The 15,877-nt window shown below is 47.7% G+C and overlaps 1 protein-coding gene across 1 annotated transcript in view; it reads left to right on the top strand.

Annotated features, from left to right (window-relative positions):
* The window catches only part of LOC144161567 (glucoside xylosyltransferase 2-like), a 69,427-nt gene that overhangs the window by 12,947 nt on the left and 40,603 nt on the right, over positions 1–15,877 (top strand). The window contains exons 4-5 of the mRNA XM_077692218.1: positions 9,961–10,092; positions 15,626–15,818. Of these exons, the coding sequence (XP_077548344.1) occupies positions 9,961–10,092; positions 15,626–15,818 (325 nt within the window). The remainder of the gene's footprint in view (positions 1–9,960; positions 10,093–15,625; positions 15,819–15,877) is intronic.

The following is a 15,877-nucleotide window of genomic DNA, read 5'->3' as shown; positions in this document are numbered from 1 at the left end:
TTTATCGATATCAAATCAGCCTACGACTGCGTGTACCAGGAAGCTACATGCTCAGTCATGAAGTCTTCGGGCGTTGGGTGTCGCTTGAAGGCATGTATCTTTGACTATTTAACCGATACATGCATCTACATGCCAGGGGACAGCGGTGACACACCGCTATAAAGAGTGGCCCGTGGTGTTCCTCAAGGTGGTGTCCTCAGTCCAACGCTCTTCAACAACACTATGGTGGGCATAGATAAGTGCTTACCACAGTCAGTGGAAATATTTTTGCACGCGGATGACATCTGCGTATGGAGTGCTGGACGCAACAGGCGGGTACTGTGTGCGAGACTGCAGCGGGCAATCAATTCCACTGCGGCGTTTCTAGGAACCCGAGCCCTATATATATCAGCTGGCAAGTGCGCTGCCACCGCTTTTACTAAGCGTGATATATCAAATTATGGACTCACCGTTGCAGGCTGCACTATCCCCTATGTTCTGCACGGCATGTTTTAGGGGCGAAGCTCCTTAGGGCGTGGGTCTGTCCATCCTCGACGTATGTATGTAGCCACCTCTAGTTTAGTTCTTGGATTGTTTACTAGATGGCGGTACTTGTATATGATGAAAAGATGCGCTTGGATTGTTTACTAGATGGCGTGGCTACCTCTAGTTTAGTTCTTGGATTGTTTACTAGATGGCGGGGAGCATTGTAATAAAATCCGTTCGCTGTTGGCGCGCGCTAGGAGTCGCCCGATGGATAAGGCTGCAGATGTGCGAGCCCGCGAGGCAGAAGCGCTCCGTGAAGCTGCGCGACGCCACCGCCAAGATCCTGCCGTACGAGAGCGGGAGGCCGAAGCGTGTCGTCTGGCTGCGCGACGACGCCGCCAAGATCCCAGCGTTCGTGAACGAGAGGCCCAAGCGTCACGGCAATGGCGCGAGGACCCTGCCGTACGCGAAGCGGCACGGCTGCGGCGCGAAGAGGATCTCCGAAACGTCAGAGAACGGGAAGCGGCGAGAAAGCGCGCGTATCGGCAGGCAGACCCCGATGCAGTGAGAGCTCGTGAGGCGTCTGCAAAACGCATCAGGCGAGCTCAACCCCAAGGTGCCGACGCGCGGTTTAAGCGAGACTTTCTAGACGTTACGTTCGGACACAGATGTAGTGGGCGAACTTTCACTGAAGAGTCACGGTTTTACCGATGATTTCCCCTCAGGAGCTTCGCCCACTCATCATCATTCACCCCGTGGATATGCTGTGAATTTTTTCGGTGTGATATTTGACAGGTCTCTGACTTGGTCAAAACACGTCCGCTGAATAAAAGACAAGCTTACATCCTTCTCCAACTTTTTCCGCATGATATCTAGTAGCCCGGCGGATGCAACATACCGCCTCTTGTTCGGCTGTATGACGTCATGTGCGTAGGATTGTTACGCTACAGCCTTCCCTTTTCTTCTACCCCTCTCAAAAGGAAATGCGAGAGTCGTGCAAAGTATGCAAGCGCACGTCCTGTGGGTGTTTATTGGAGTTCCGAAGTCCACATCCACGGTGGGAAGTTTGGTGGAGTGTTGACGACTGCCACAACTTGCTCTTGGCGCGCAGGAGCTCGTTCGCGCTCCACTGTGATTTGTAGCACGGCAGCAAGGTCACCCATTAGCACTCAGCTCAGCCACTGAAGTGCGAGACCTTCTGCCTCTGCATTACCAGCACCCTTCTAAGTCGCTACAACCGCCTTCGATGTACCCGCGTCTGCAAATTACAAGTGGAGTGCCCGGCATTACCCGCAAACAGGATATCCCCACCCCTGCCTTAATGTTCTTCGCCTTGGAACTGATGCCCTAAAAATACAGGGCGCACACCCATCTATACACGGATGGATCTGTGACAGCTAGCTCATCGGCTATAGGAATCTGGTTTCCGTCCTCCCGTACCGCCTTCAGCGCAGCGCTGAGCCGCAGGACGACATCCATGGTCACCGAACTTGGCGCTCTGCATGCTGCTTTCGCCTACATCATCGAGCCACTAGCACGTCAGTGGGCAATCTTCACGGATTCTCGAGCGGCCCTTCAGTGCTTAAAATGGTACCCGAAAGATCAACTTGTTTTCGACCTCAATGCATTGCAGTTACAAGCTCTAAGTGCACACCATCATGTAGGACTTCAGTGGATTCCTGCCCACTGCGGTATAACCGGGAAAGTCAAGGCGGATACTGCGGCATCGATAGCGCATAATCTCTGGAGGCCAGTGATACCGATACCGTTCTCCCGAAAAGGTGCCTCTACCCTTGAGTCCAAGGCTGCCTGGAGATTTCAGCGAGCTATGTGGGCTGTCGCGCTGCAAAATTACGCGCCGCTTCAATCCATAGACCCGCGCGGGACCTTTAGGGTGCCTGACGGACTTTCCAAGCATGACGAAGATGTTCTTCACCGCGTGCGGCTGAATGTCCCTTACAAAAGTTATTTGCGATTAAAGATGAAACAGGCCGCGTCCCCCTTCTGCACTCTTTGTGAAGTGTTCGAGGACTTCAACCCCGTATTATGTGAGTGTACGCAGTATGGAGCGGCTAGAACGTCCCTTTTAGTGTACTTGGATCTTCCGCTTTCTAGAGGACTACCTTTAAGTGACGTGCTAAGCCATTGGTCGAACTTTAAACGAGCATCTCGAGCGACAAAAGCTCTATGGTCTTTCCTGCTAAACACAGGCTTGATCAGACTTTTTAAACAAGACTCTAATATTGAGAGCATAATCTTCATCACCGTCATTATCATAATCTCTTCATCGATTTCACTTTTTCATACATCTGGTGTAGCAAGCTAGTTGCCTTGGCCAGGCTAACCTCACGAGTATCATTAAAGACTATTCTCTTTCTCTCTCAAGCGTTTTAACTCGAGCACTGGCTGTGCCTGTTTCTGTCTTGTTGGCGTCGTCCATCTTTTCGAAAGTTTCGATGGACGGCTCTTTTATATAGACAAACTGTGGGTGACGGCGACCTATAGCAAGTGGTGAGAAAAGAATTAGTATAAGACAGCGGAGATCTTACATACGTTGAAACGTAAGTGCGAATCCCTGGCCCAAAGTTCGGAGTGACAACGCGGTGCTGCGGTCGGGGCAAAAGAGATTAGTCCAGGGCCGCAGACTATTTACTATTTAATGATGAAAAAGGCGGTTCAATGTATAGAATCTTGTAGGAGGGAGAAACATTTATTTGGGAGGATACAAAATCCATAGAGAGTGAATACCTTCAAAATTGAATAACGAACACCTTAGCCTTAGCCTCAACACCTTAGTTGAGTGTACGCCGCAAACAATCCGGTCCCTCAACATCCGGTCTAGCGCACTTCCAAAGTTGCAATTGTCTGCTATGCGCCGTATTTCGACTAGGAACACGTGCACCGACTCCCCTTCTTGTTGGCTCCGGGTGAAAAACTTGTAGCTTTCTGCTATCTCGTGACATTTGGGATCGTAGTAGTCATTTAAGGCTGCACCATCTACGGCGTAAGTAAGGGAATCCGGCGTCCGAGGTGCAATTAGCCCCGTTAGCACTTGCACAGTCTGTGTGTTGAGTGCTGCCACCAGAAGTGCTCTCTGCCTTTTGGAGTCAGTAATAGCATTGGCTTCAAAATACGCTTCAGCCCGAATAAGGTACGATTTCCACTTATCTCTTGTGTCGTCGAAGACTGGGAGCTGGAGGCTGGTCATGGTCGTCAGTACTTGTTGCGGCAGGCCGTCGGCTTCAACTTTTGGGGCAGCATGGGTGGTTTCTGGACTCGTCGCCAATGAAGTAACAGAGGCGCGCGCAGCGCAGCGGGGAGGATACAAAATCCATAGAGAGTGAATACCTTCAAAATTGAATAACGAACACCTTAGCCTGAAAACCAATATTTTCTATGCCACTCAGTCAGATAGCAACATAGACATAAGAATCTATACTTATTTATTTATTTATTCATTCAGGTTACCCCTAAAGGCCCTCTAGAAGAGGGTATTACATAGGGGGGGGGGGCAACACCACATGGTGTGTACACTACAACAGCAAAAAAAGGAAAAAAGAAGCAGAAAAAAAAGCAGTACAACAAGATACAATGCAACGTAACAACTGCAACAAAACGCAAACCATGAATACGGGCAGCAATTGCATGGCGTTATACAATAGTTAAAACAATTTTAAAAAAAGAGGAACAAAAACAGAACAACAAAAGCAAACAAAAAAAATAATTAGTTGGTCAGCGTAGCGCGCATGAGCTCTAAAAACTTAGCCGAGTCTTTCTCGGTGGCAACGTGTGCGGGTAAACTGTTCCATTCAATAATAGTGCGCGGGATGAATGACTGAGCGAAACGAAGTGTGCGAGATAGCGGGCGCTTAACTTTGTTAGGATGATCACGGCGTGGAAAGATGGAACAGGGGGGTTCAAAGAAACTGTCATGTAATGACGGGTGGTTGTAAAGATTGTGGAAAAGTGATAAGCGCGCATATTTCCGACGAAGGGCCAAATCCTGTAGCTCAGCACGGTTTTTTAAGTTAGTGACGCTGGAATAAGAAGAATAATCTGAGTAAATGAAACGAGCAGCACGGTTTTGCAAGGATTCAATATTTGATACGATGTAGGCTTGATGAGGATCCCAAATGGCACTGGCGTATTCTATTTTAGGGCGAATTAAAGTGGTAAAAGCAAGCTTTTTTAAGTGCGATGGAGCCTGTTTAAGATTTCGTTTCAATAACCCGAGAGACAGGTTAGCAGCTGCAAGAGTGAGTTCTATATGATGGTGCCATGATAGATCCGATTGAAAGTGGAGGCCGAGGTACTTGTAAGTAGATGTTAACTCAAGTGTCATATTATTCAACGAGTATTGACTAGCAAAACGGGTAGCAGCGTTAGTAAAAGACATACACTTTGTTTTAGAAACATTTAACGACATAAGCCAAGTTGAACACCAATAATTAATTTTGTTAAGGTCAGATTGCAAAGCTAAGCGGTCCGAATCAGAAGAAATGTTACGGTATATTACGCAGTCGTCCGCAAAAAGTCGAACGTGTGAAGATAAAGAATTTGGTAGATCATTAATATAAACGAGGAAGAGTAGAGGACCAAGAACACTTCCTTGGGGTACACCAGATGTTAGCGGTATATGAATGGATCAGAGAGCAAGAAAGGAATTGAAGCAGAATTGGCAGTTTTCAATGCAGGGGGAATGAAAACTGACACCAGCAAAACAAATCTATCGAAGTATAGAAGGGGTGGCGATTCTGAAATAACTTGAATATGTACCAACCATAAGGGAAGGCCCAGGCGTCCAAATTTTTTCTGATAGCCTTTCATATCTGAAGGTGCATTTGAACCCAGGAAACCATTAACAGCTTGTCAATGAAAAGGGAAATACTGGACGGTCAGAGAGGTTCCCACTGTACGTACGTTGAACCTCACAGCGAGATCTACAGAAACGAGATTGGAGACGAATTGGCAAAAGAAGGAGTTACAAGTGGAATCTTTTTGGAAGTGGCCATTTTAGCACGTTTATAAAAAGAAAACTGGCGAAGCGTGCACTAAGTGGCATAAGGATTGAACCTTAGCAATGCTGTAGGATTCGTTTCTACGTGAGCGCTGCAGGACACATCACAATGCATTTGTATGAGTGGAAAATTGTTTGTTTATATGTTCCGTCGTCCCTTTGCCCTGTGCTATTAGTAGTTACCGTCATATGAATCGATATCGTTGTGTTCCTTTATCATTGTGTTCTTTTGTGTCCCAATATTGTTTTGCGGTGGCTCTTGACGACAGCTGGGGCACAGCGACGGGGCGTACGTGCATGATGCGTGCGCGGCGTTCCTGGAGTGACCTTGAGGTTCTGTATAGCAGGTGTTACACCAGCTGTGGCTATAGGTGGTTGCTAGGCAACGAGAGGTGCTTCTGGGTTTTTGCCAGTCTTTTTTTTTTGCTTTAGCTACTGCGCGAGGCGGGGATGTTCGGTGGTCGTGGCGAGGCACGCGCGCACGAGCGCTCAGCATTTTGTCGCTCCTTGGGGTTTCGTCAGCTTTGTTTTTGTTTTGCTAAAGCTACTGCGTGTACCGGTGACGCTAGGCCGGTCACCAAAACGCCCACGATCGGCACACGCTCAGCATTTTCGTGGTATTTGCAATGCGGAACGCGTTACGCGCCACACATTACAACTGGTTACAACAGCTCCGATGTGAAAAATGATATAACAAGGACGGCGCGTTACGCGCCACTCATTACGACTCGCTACAACAGCTTAGATGTGAAAAATTAAATAACAAGGATTGCTTATGAGAATTGGTATACAATATGGTTTGTGGACACCGGAGATGCACCACTGCATCAATGGGTAAAAAATGCTGAGCATATTCCGGACCACTTCCTAACCAATCACTTAGAATCCCAATGACTTGCCGTACAGAGAAGGTTCCCACTTTATATCACAGGATTTGGCACAAAAGACAATGAATCACTCTAAATGAAAGGACGCGGTAGAAGATGTTCATCATTGTAACTTTCAAAGCAGTGTCATGGAAGAGTAGAAGCCGAACCAGAAATAATAAGAGACAAACGTTTGCTGGATATTTTAGCAGGAGTGAATAATTTTGTTAACTTACAGGCAATTCAAAATTGTTTTTTTAGAATCAAGCATCTCATGCTCGGGGCTGTGTCCCTCCCTCCCTCGTTGTCGTTCTTGTCCGCCGTCCACACTCTACTCCGCATGCGCCTCTCTTCAGCCCCGTCAGCGTTTGGGCTGACGTCAGCGTAGTCCACTATAAAAAGGAATGGCATGACGGCTCCAGGTTTCGACCCCACGGATCTTTGGCCGCAACGGGAGGCACGTGGCGCTCTTCCCACTGCGCTACAAACCAAGACGGGAGCATGTGCTACGAATGCGCCTTGTCCTTCACGAATTCAAACTACGTCAAGAAGCTACTGATACAACGGAGGCACTCGAAGTGGAACGTAAACGGAAACGACGAACTGAAAACCTTAGAGGAGAACGTTAAATTTTCCGCGCGGAAGCTGTGGCGGGAAGCGCCACGCGCCTTGCAGCTCAACCAGAGAAGAGCACGAAGAGGGCGGGTAGCGGGGTAGGAGCGTGAGCACGCAATAAAGAAAAGACGAGAACCAGGATGTGTTCGATCAGGTTATGCGGGTGCCGGTCTCTTTGCTCTCTCCACAGTTCTCTGTCTCTACATAGGGGTTCACACTACGTTCCCATTCGTGCTATGATAAATGAAACAACATAACGGCAACACAATGAAACCTACACGGAACCTTCATGATGCTTCGCATACTCCTCATGGTTTCCCACGGAAACATGGTATACTTTTTGTGGATAGCACCTCTCTCCGTTCTATTGTAGTGTTGACTTGTGGTGCATGTTTATTCTTAGTATTTTTTGTGACTAATTTATGTGTGTTTGACATACAGGGTGTCCCAGCTATCATGCACCAAGATTTTAAAAAAAGAGAAATTGTGTAACTCGAAGAAAACCTAGTGCATAATGTTTGCAGTACTGTGAAGAAGCGGAGAGTATTTTTTTCGTTAATGAGACTTAATTAATTAATTGTAATTAATTATCTAACTCGAGAAATACTGTCCTAATCAATAAAGTGTCAATGAGGCACTTGTAGGTACCCACGAGGGGCACCTAACTGCGGTATTTTCAGCGATGAACTAATTGCGTACTCATTTATTTTGACTGATAAAGGAAACCCGCGAAATATGAAAAATATCACGTGACGACGCTTACGCGCGCATTGTAAAGCAGCGTCCCCAAACAAAGCTGATTGAAAGCAACTGCTTCGCGTGTTACCCGCCGAAGAGACAGCGCATCACCTTGATAATAGCATGCATGGAAGGAGCAGCAGCAGCAAGATTCGCGGGACGCGTGTGCAGATAAGGAACAAACTCGGTCGCGATTTCTTCTTTCTTTCTTTTGTCTATTTCATTCTGGCTAACTCAGAGGCAGCCTGTTTGAGGGCGTTGCTTTACGGTGCGCGCGGAGGCGCCGTCACGTGGTATTTTTCATATTTCCCGGGTTTCCTTTATCAGTCAGAATAAATGTGTACGCAATTAGTTCATCACTGAAAATACCGCAGTTAGATGCCCCTCGTGGTTACCTTCAAGTGCCTCATTGACACTTTAGTGATTAGGAGAGTATTTCTCGAGTTAGATAATTAATTACAATTAGTTAATTAAGTCTCATTAAAGAAAAAATACTGTCCGCTTCTTCACAGTACTGCAAACATTATGCACCTGGTTTCTTTCGAGTTACGCCTTTACTCTTTTTTTAAATCTTGGTGCATGATAGCTGGGACACCCTGTATATTGTACACTTTCCTCATTACACGTTTGCCAATCCTGTGTGCCCTTCTTTTAACAACTTAACTATGGATTTATGAGGTTACTCGGGTGAATTTTTGTACGAAACGAGCAGTTTTGTCCGGATGCACATAATAACTACTTCTCAAGACCCAACAAATTCATCATTGAGGTAGCAGTTGAGGCACAATGACCTGGACGTTCGAACCCGAGTGAGGGAACGCCACGTTTGCTGTGCTGTGGATGAGTTCGACTGTGCCGGCTCCTCCCTTCGATCAGGATGCAGCTTTCAAGATTGCCACCACCGGCATATACTGAGGGTGCTTCTGGAGGACTTCCAGCGGCCCCTGGCTCTCTTGGCGCTACTAGGTTTAGCAGTTTAGGCGGTCCACGAGGAGTGCCAGCCCTCAGTGACTACGACTACGCCACTCTCCTGAAGCGTGGGTCACACATGCTAGCACATCAACCTCCCACCGGTGACGGGAGCGTACGCGTGGCGGGATAGCGGCTTCATCGCGCATTGCAAAATTAAAGTCCCTTGGGCATGTGGCACGGGTGCAAGTTGTCGTCCCACGTCACACCAAGCTCGCTCGGTTGCGCGAACATTTCCTTAGCTGGACGCCAAATTATCTTTCTCAACCGTTTTTAAATCATGATTACCTATATAAGTATTGTCAGTATTTATTCTCTCTCTCTTTTCTTTATTTTTAGTAGTACATGACAACTACTATAATTTTCTTGTTCCCGTTTGTCTGCGGATATGCACATTATGGCAGGCTTTTTGGGTACGTGAAACTAACTTAGGTTATACAGGTCAGTTAAGGTTACTTTAGGGTAGCAAACAATATTATTATTTTCTCTTTCATCATTTTTTTTCTCTTTCTTTTAGTCGGGTAGCCTAGTAAACATTGGTGACAAGCATCTTTGGAAAGCAGGTGAATTTTATGCAGCTCTCTTTTCGGACAGAACAGTGGAGAGGCAGCGACCACCGATAAGGATGTGCAGTAGTCGAAATCATCTTCGAGGTATCAGCAGCAATAGGAACGTCCAATGGAACTGCACCAGGATCACCTCCGCACAAAAGCTAGAATTGGAGCAAGGCTTTTGAAGTCGTTGGTTTCCTTTTTGCTGTTGGTCAGGAGAGGACGACGCCGAACCTGTTACATCGGGGTGAGCTTTTTAGCCCAGGCAGGAGAGAGCGAAATCGTCCCCCGCCCGTACCCCTTCTGGATGGGGTACTCTCATCCATAATACAACAAACGTGCATTAAGCTGAGGTTTAATCGACTCAGCTGAATCCGCATTTGCACAGTTCTTATTGATGATGTCCATAAATGCCGCATTTCATCCAGTCCCACCACGGGGCCGGTGGTTTCTGGTGGCAGGCTCTTATTCCTTACCTATTTCGTCTGCTGCACTGAACCCTGCTATGTCCTCTTTTTTTTCCCTGTTTACCTATTCTTTAGACAATCTTTCGTCATTTATTTTTATTTCTTTTTTTAATTCTTGTTTGTTTGAAACCCCTCTTCCTTTTTCTTTCTTTTACCGGTTATACTAGAGCGGTACTGGTAGGTGTCCATGCCACTTATGTCTGTGCCTGTACGGATAAGTGGGCTCATGAGTGAGTTTGCTAATGTTTTTTATTCCTTGACCATCCATCCAGATTGCCTCGTGGCCTTCCAGTGTGCGAAGACGCATTCGATACTCTGTTAGGCCTCTGTATTATCCAGGGCCCAATGCAACGGAATGGCGGAACCTGTTCAAACCCTGCTCATCGCAGAGACTGTTCCTACCCGTGAGTAATCCCACTATTACACCGCCTAGAACAAAGCATATTTGTCTACGCTGTTAGGTGGAGTGGAATACTAGGCAAAATATAGAGCATGCACAGTGGAGCTGCTGCAAAATGTCTGCAAGAGGTTCTCTGAGCATTTTTGAACAATCAGTCTTGTGGTGAAATTGGCAAATAATAGTAGCCAGGTGACGTGGCCAAAAGATCGGAGGCGTACCTGGTGAAACGAGGAACCATAGCGAAATTCCAGGTAGCCTCATCCTTGTCGCCAGGTTGTTATATCTGCCAGATGGTGTGGCTGAACGGATGCACCACGCTGGACATCGCCGGTCAAACAAAACGTAACACTTCATTCCAGGATGTTTGTTTGGTATGCAGTAAAACATCATTATAATGAAACAGATTATAACGAAATAATGGGTTAATGCAGAAATCGTAATTCCCCTTGAAATTACCATAGACGCCCGTGTACTTACCCAAGTCCTTGTTTTAGCAAAGCTAAAATTTACTCGCGATGGGCATAACCAACCCTTTTTTCTAAAACGAGCAATTACGGACCATTTTGGTACCCGTCAGGTCAATGTCTTACAGGGCACCAAAGGTTGCATTGCTTATCAGATGCGATAATTCAAAACTCGTGCTTGCTAAGCGCTACCAACGCCGTTGCGCTAAAAGGGTGCAAGCGTCTGGCAACACGTGCGACGGTGCGCATCTCCCGTGCTCACGGTAGGATGCCTGGATGTTCCTCCAGGCACTGTACCGGGATGCGCCACTTCTTTGGCGCTCACGATGAGGGCTGGGGTGGACTCAAAATCGTAGCTGCAGCACAAAGCCATCATTCGCCTGAAAAAGACATGGCAAAAAACTATCAAGGCCTTTTTCTCTGCGAAGTGAGGGGCCAGCTCGTTTGCTACCGCATGATCATGGGTGAGCTGCTTGGCGTGAATAAAGAAAGAATTTTCTTTACTGTTTATTACGCGTGTTTTTTTTCACGGGCTGATATGAGTTTGGGGGGTGAGTACATTCCCTTTCGCATGTAAATTGTCGGTAGAATTTGACAGTCGCTGTAACGAAGTAATGGTTATACCGAAGTAATTACGACCACCCTTCAACTTCGTTATTGTGAGGTTTTATTGTATACATTTACTGTATACATTTTTTGTATACAATATAACAAGTGTGAAGCCACATTTCGGCATCTACAGATAATATTAGATGAACAGCAGCACCCGGTGCTACTGCGCGAAACTACACAGTGTTCTCTGGCACATTCAATATGAATCCGACGCCTCATTGGAAGTGCCTCGGGAAGTGCGCTTCTCCTGATGGAGTGGTGGTGATAACTTTTCGCGCGCACTGCCGCGCTCGGTGAGGTGGGGCATTGTCGGGTCACTTGCATGGGTGATGATGGCATGGTAACGAAAACGTGGGGAAGTATTGGGTGTGAAAGGCAATAGAGGAAGAGGGGTAACTGATCTGAGGCGTGTGGTTTTTGCTTGCTTGAGCCATGAGACACTGGTGGCTCTGCTGGCGCAGAGAGACCAATGAGGTACGGTGCAACTTTTTGTTCGCGAAGGCGTGTCAAGTCTTGAAACAGTGATGATGAAAAAACAGAATTCGGTTTTTGGACATCATCGGATGGGTGGAGGCCGGTGAGAAAAAGCACCACTTTTGAGCACGATACTGGCCAAGAAAGATAACGTGAAGGCGCAGGGCAGCGTAGCCCGGCCATTCTGGAGCCATTCGTGTGCATGTTCCTGCAGCTGGCTCCACAAAGTGCTTGCATGGTGGAATCAGGGGAGGGATGTTCGGACACCATAGACGGCTGGGCTGATTGCCTCGAGAGTGGATTTTTAGAGCTGTCAGCAATCCCATGGGCCATTCCGAATTGCACATCACCAAGTCAGTTCATAGATGCTGACGACGACGAGGATGCTACGGCTAATTGCCGCAATGCAGGCTTCATGTTGGATATCACCGATGCGGAAGACGATGATCCTACTAGTGACCTGCGGCAGCTGAGCTAGCGTCGGCGTGATTTCCTGGTGTTCTGGCGCAACGGATATCTCCAGCAGGCTTGAATACAGGTTGACGAAGTTCAGGACGCAAAGCAGCAAATTAATTTCAAGGACTTTTTTATGCTTCACAGCACAGTGTGGGGGTCGTCGCACTGTGTAATATTATTTGCCGTGATTTGATAAACAAATCAGTAAGTCACGTCTTGTCACGATTTTGGAAAGCTTTTAGTGAAGTGTAAAGTTGTGAGAAGAGCTCCTGATGGGCATATTTCATATTTCCAACTGTCGATGTCTCAAACTACAGACGACGTCCAATTTCCTGGACCTTCAAGAGATCACGAAAATATCCAGAAATTTAGGCAATCCGGAAAAACTAATGCATGCGAAAATGCACATTTGATACGTATTTTTCCGCTTGTGAGGGTCTATCACAAATTTGGGCGTACGATGTCTAAAAGTACCATATAGTTTTTTTTCATAATATTTACAACGCCTAATTCTTCTTAAAGATGTAGGATTCATTCAGTTCGGTACTATTCGCCCCGAGAAAATGCTGGAACTCTCTGGAATGAAGCGGCGGTAACGCCACCACTCGCCGGTTCACCGGCAACAAAATACTAAAATAAAACCTCCGCCGCTCAGGTTTCGTCGAAGCTTCCAGTACTTTCGAGGAGGCGCGAGTGGCCTTGCCAGCGCTAAAGCGCGCCGATGATTTAAGAAGTGAGGAAGACGGACGCTGTTCGGTCGATAGCGGCGGGCGAGTTGCGGGTTCTGCCCTCTCTCCCCGTGACGGCGCAGTTATAAAAAAGAGACTCGCGCCGAAGAAAGTCAGCTGCGTTTGGAGTCGCGAAGTGACAACGGCTCCTGCCCGCGTGTGCATCACCATCGGCGACCCTCGCCCTGGAGGACTACAATGTACTCCCGGGTCTCGAATCACCGTGATCGTCTCGGAAGGCCTGGCCTACAACGAAGCCGCGCTTCCCAGGTAGCCGAATCACTTCCGACAGCGGTGCATCGTGCGGCCCAGTCGAACAGTTCGATATGCATCGAACTGTTCGTTTTTCTTTTTAGTTAACTGCTCCTACTCGCAATATCTATTTGTTAACGCTCCTGGTTGTATCAATTTGTCTAATTTTTAACTGTTTGTTGTATATTAAATTCGTTCTATGTTGTCTGTCATTATCGATTCGTTACCTCGTGCTTCTGCAGTATTTTGCCTGTTTAGATATGATTCCTTGTGCTGTTTTCGTTCAAGGCTCTGACTCATTCTTGCCGCTCTGGCCCGCGAAAGCCGCACATCCGATGGCCGCACCCTTCGTCACCTCTGCCCTGTGGATTCGGTGGGGTTTGTTGGGTGTCTTGAGTGAACTCCCCATATCTTCTGACAGGGCACCCTATTTAAGGAAACCGGTGACATGCTCAAAGTCGCAGTACTAGGTTTGCGCTGCGATTCAGCCGACACATCGTTAAAGTGGCGTTTAAGAGCTGTTTATAATAATAATAAAGACCGAAATCCTACATCTCTGGCACTACTTTATGCGGCAAATTGAACACCTCGGCGCAATAAAGTCACGTTTTCTTCTGCACGGAGTTCCGCTGACAGTTTCGTTGACACCGATGACAGTTTCTTCGGTGCTCGCATCAACTCCGAGCTCGTCGGCTGTGTAAGCGCTGTCTCTATTATCGGCGTCGCAGACGTCGGAATCCTCCGTAACTTGACGGACGATTTCGTCGTCAGGAATTTCCACTCAGAGCTCGAGGTTGTTGAAGCCTTCAAAGGTTATCCGGGCTGGAATGGATACGGCGGCCGCGTGAAGGTCATCGAACACAACGTCTGCGGGCGGAAGGTGATCACGCAAGCTGTCCTCACCGGGCGTGCAGGCCGTCTCGGTGTCGAGAATGAAGCCCGCCGGGAGAGAACAGTTCTGAAGGGTCGCTGGCGTCACCGCCTACGACGCGTCTGCAAGCATGCCGACGGCAGAACTGAGATCAACAGCGTAACGTCGGCAAACCTCACCATTCGGCTGAGTACACGTGAATTGTATAAATGCTTCAAGTTGATAATCACGCAGTAGTCCATCGGCTGCGGATTGCTGTAGTTTTCGGCGGCCGAAATTCTATCTGTACGGCCTCCAGCTCTTTCATGCGGCCATGCACGGCGCAGTTGTACACGAACCGCAGAACTTTTTTTTGCTGCTCCAACTTCCTATCCAGCTTGCGCGCGTATCCTTCGAATAACTTCTGCGTTACCCACGCCTTCTTGTTCGTATCGTACAGAACAGTGAGGGCTACTGCCACTTTGAAACATCCTGGATGTTTCAACGTCGCTATGACGCGCAACGGATGCTTCTCGCTGCCTATGATGTTGCTGCCGCCGGGAACAGTGAACTACTCTTAGCTGTGCTTGCCTCCTTGGCAGGAGTCACCAGCAAATTCAAGCGTTTTTTATGTCAGAAGCTTGTAGAAAAGCCAGTTATATGGCTGTGGAAAATATTCAGGCGTGAACTGTTGAAGCAAAGATGGCAGCTTTCCCTTCTGATACTCTGCGACTACGGAATTGTTGACGGCGCTGCTTTTCCCGCACATCGCCCTGAACTTCAAATCATTTCGGTTCTTAAAATAGCGAAGCCAAGCATTGCTAAACTTGAAGTCGCTCACGTTCATTCGAACCGCGAAACCCCGCACGTTCTGCTTCAGGATGCCGCCTGACACCGAGATTTTCTTGGCGATCATGGCATTCAGCCACACGCGGAGTTCTGACTCGAGCTTCTAGAAGCACCCTGATTCGCAGTCTTCTTTCCGGCCCCGGCTGATTTCGTAGCCGCTTTCAAGATTTTTGTCTTGTTTCTAATGAAGTCGGAAGCAGTTTACTTGGAAACTCCGAACTCCCCCCCACCTCTGCCTGTCACCAGCCGCTTTGAACTTGTTGGATGATGGCGGCTTTCTTTTCCATCGTCAGCCTACGAGGCAGGATTCTCATTCATCAACAGATATCCGTAGGAGGTCCGTAGAGATATCCGTAGGAGGTTCAACTGTATGCCCGAATAGCAATTTTCAGTACCTACTATAGGCCCCTAAATCCTTGATTTTTTTACATGAAGCTCCGTTCTCTAGTGATCACACTTCTTATTCCCACAACCCATAGATATGTTTATCCCGCCCCTCATGATGGTGCCACAGGATAATACAGTCATTGCGAGTTCACAATTATCAATAGGTATTCATTGTGGGTGCCGTAATACTGATAACTAGCGTGTGAGTTGTTCGGCCGGAGCATATGCACAAAAGGGCCAGTGAACACACTGGCAGTTACGGCAAAAAAGACTCCGCCATTTTTTCGGCGTGAGTAGTAATATAGGAAAGCCATACGTCGCGCTACCTCTGGTGGCTACATAACACAGTGACCTAACTGTGGCAGCCTGCACAGTTACAGATCATTTTGAGTCATCTCACACCTTCTACTGAGTTCCGCTATGTCATCGGCTGTGGATGCTAAGCCTTTTTTATGTGGTTCGCAGGGAGCACTGGCGGAGGTAGATGCGGTGATCTACGCGGACTCTGACGTCCTGTTTCTGAGCCCCATAGAGGACCTGTGGCATTTCTTTGATACCATGAACGACTCACAGCTGGCAGCCATGGCGCCTGAGGGGGAGGACTACAGCACCAACTGGTACCGCAAGAATGCCGAGCACCCATTCTACCAACCGCTCGGTGAGTGTGCTTACAAAAGTGCAAGCATAAAGTGTGCCTATTCTCGAGCACTACAGCTT

Source organism: Haemaphysalis longicornis, unplaced genomic scaffold (assembly GCF_048455015.1).
Source record: "Haemaphysalis longicornis isolate Haplotype H1 unplaced genomic scaffold, Haemaphysalis longicornis Haplotype H1 scaffold_12, whole genome shotgun sequence".
In the NCBI taxonomy this organism is placed as follows: domain Eukaryota; kingdom Metazoa; phylum Arthropoda; class Arachnida; order Ixodida; family Ixodidae; genus Haemaphysalis; species Haemaphysalis longicornis.
The sequence above is the reverse complement of the archived record's forward strand: the minus strand, read 5'-3'. Positions and strand labels throughout refer to the sequence as shown.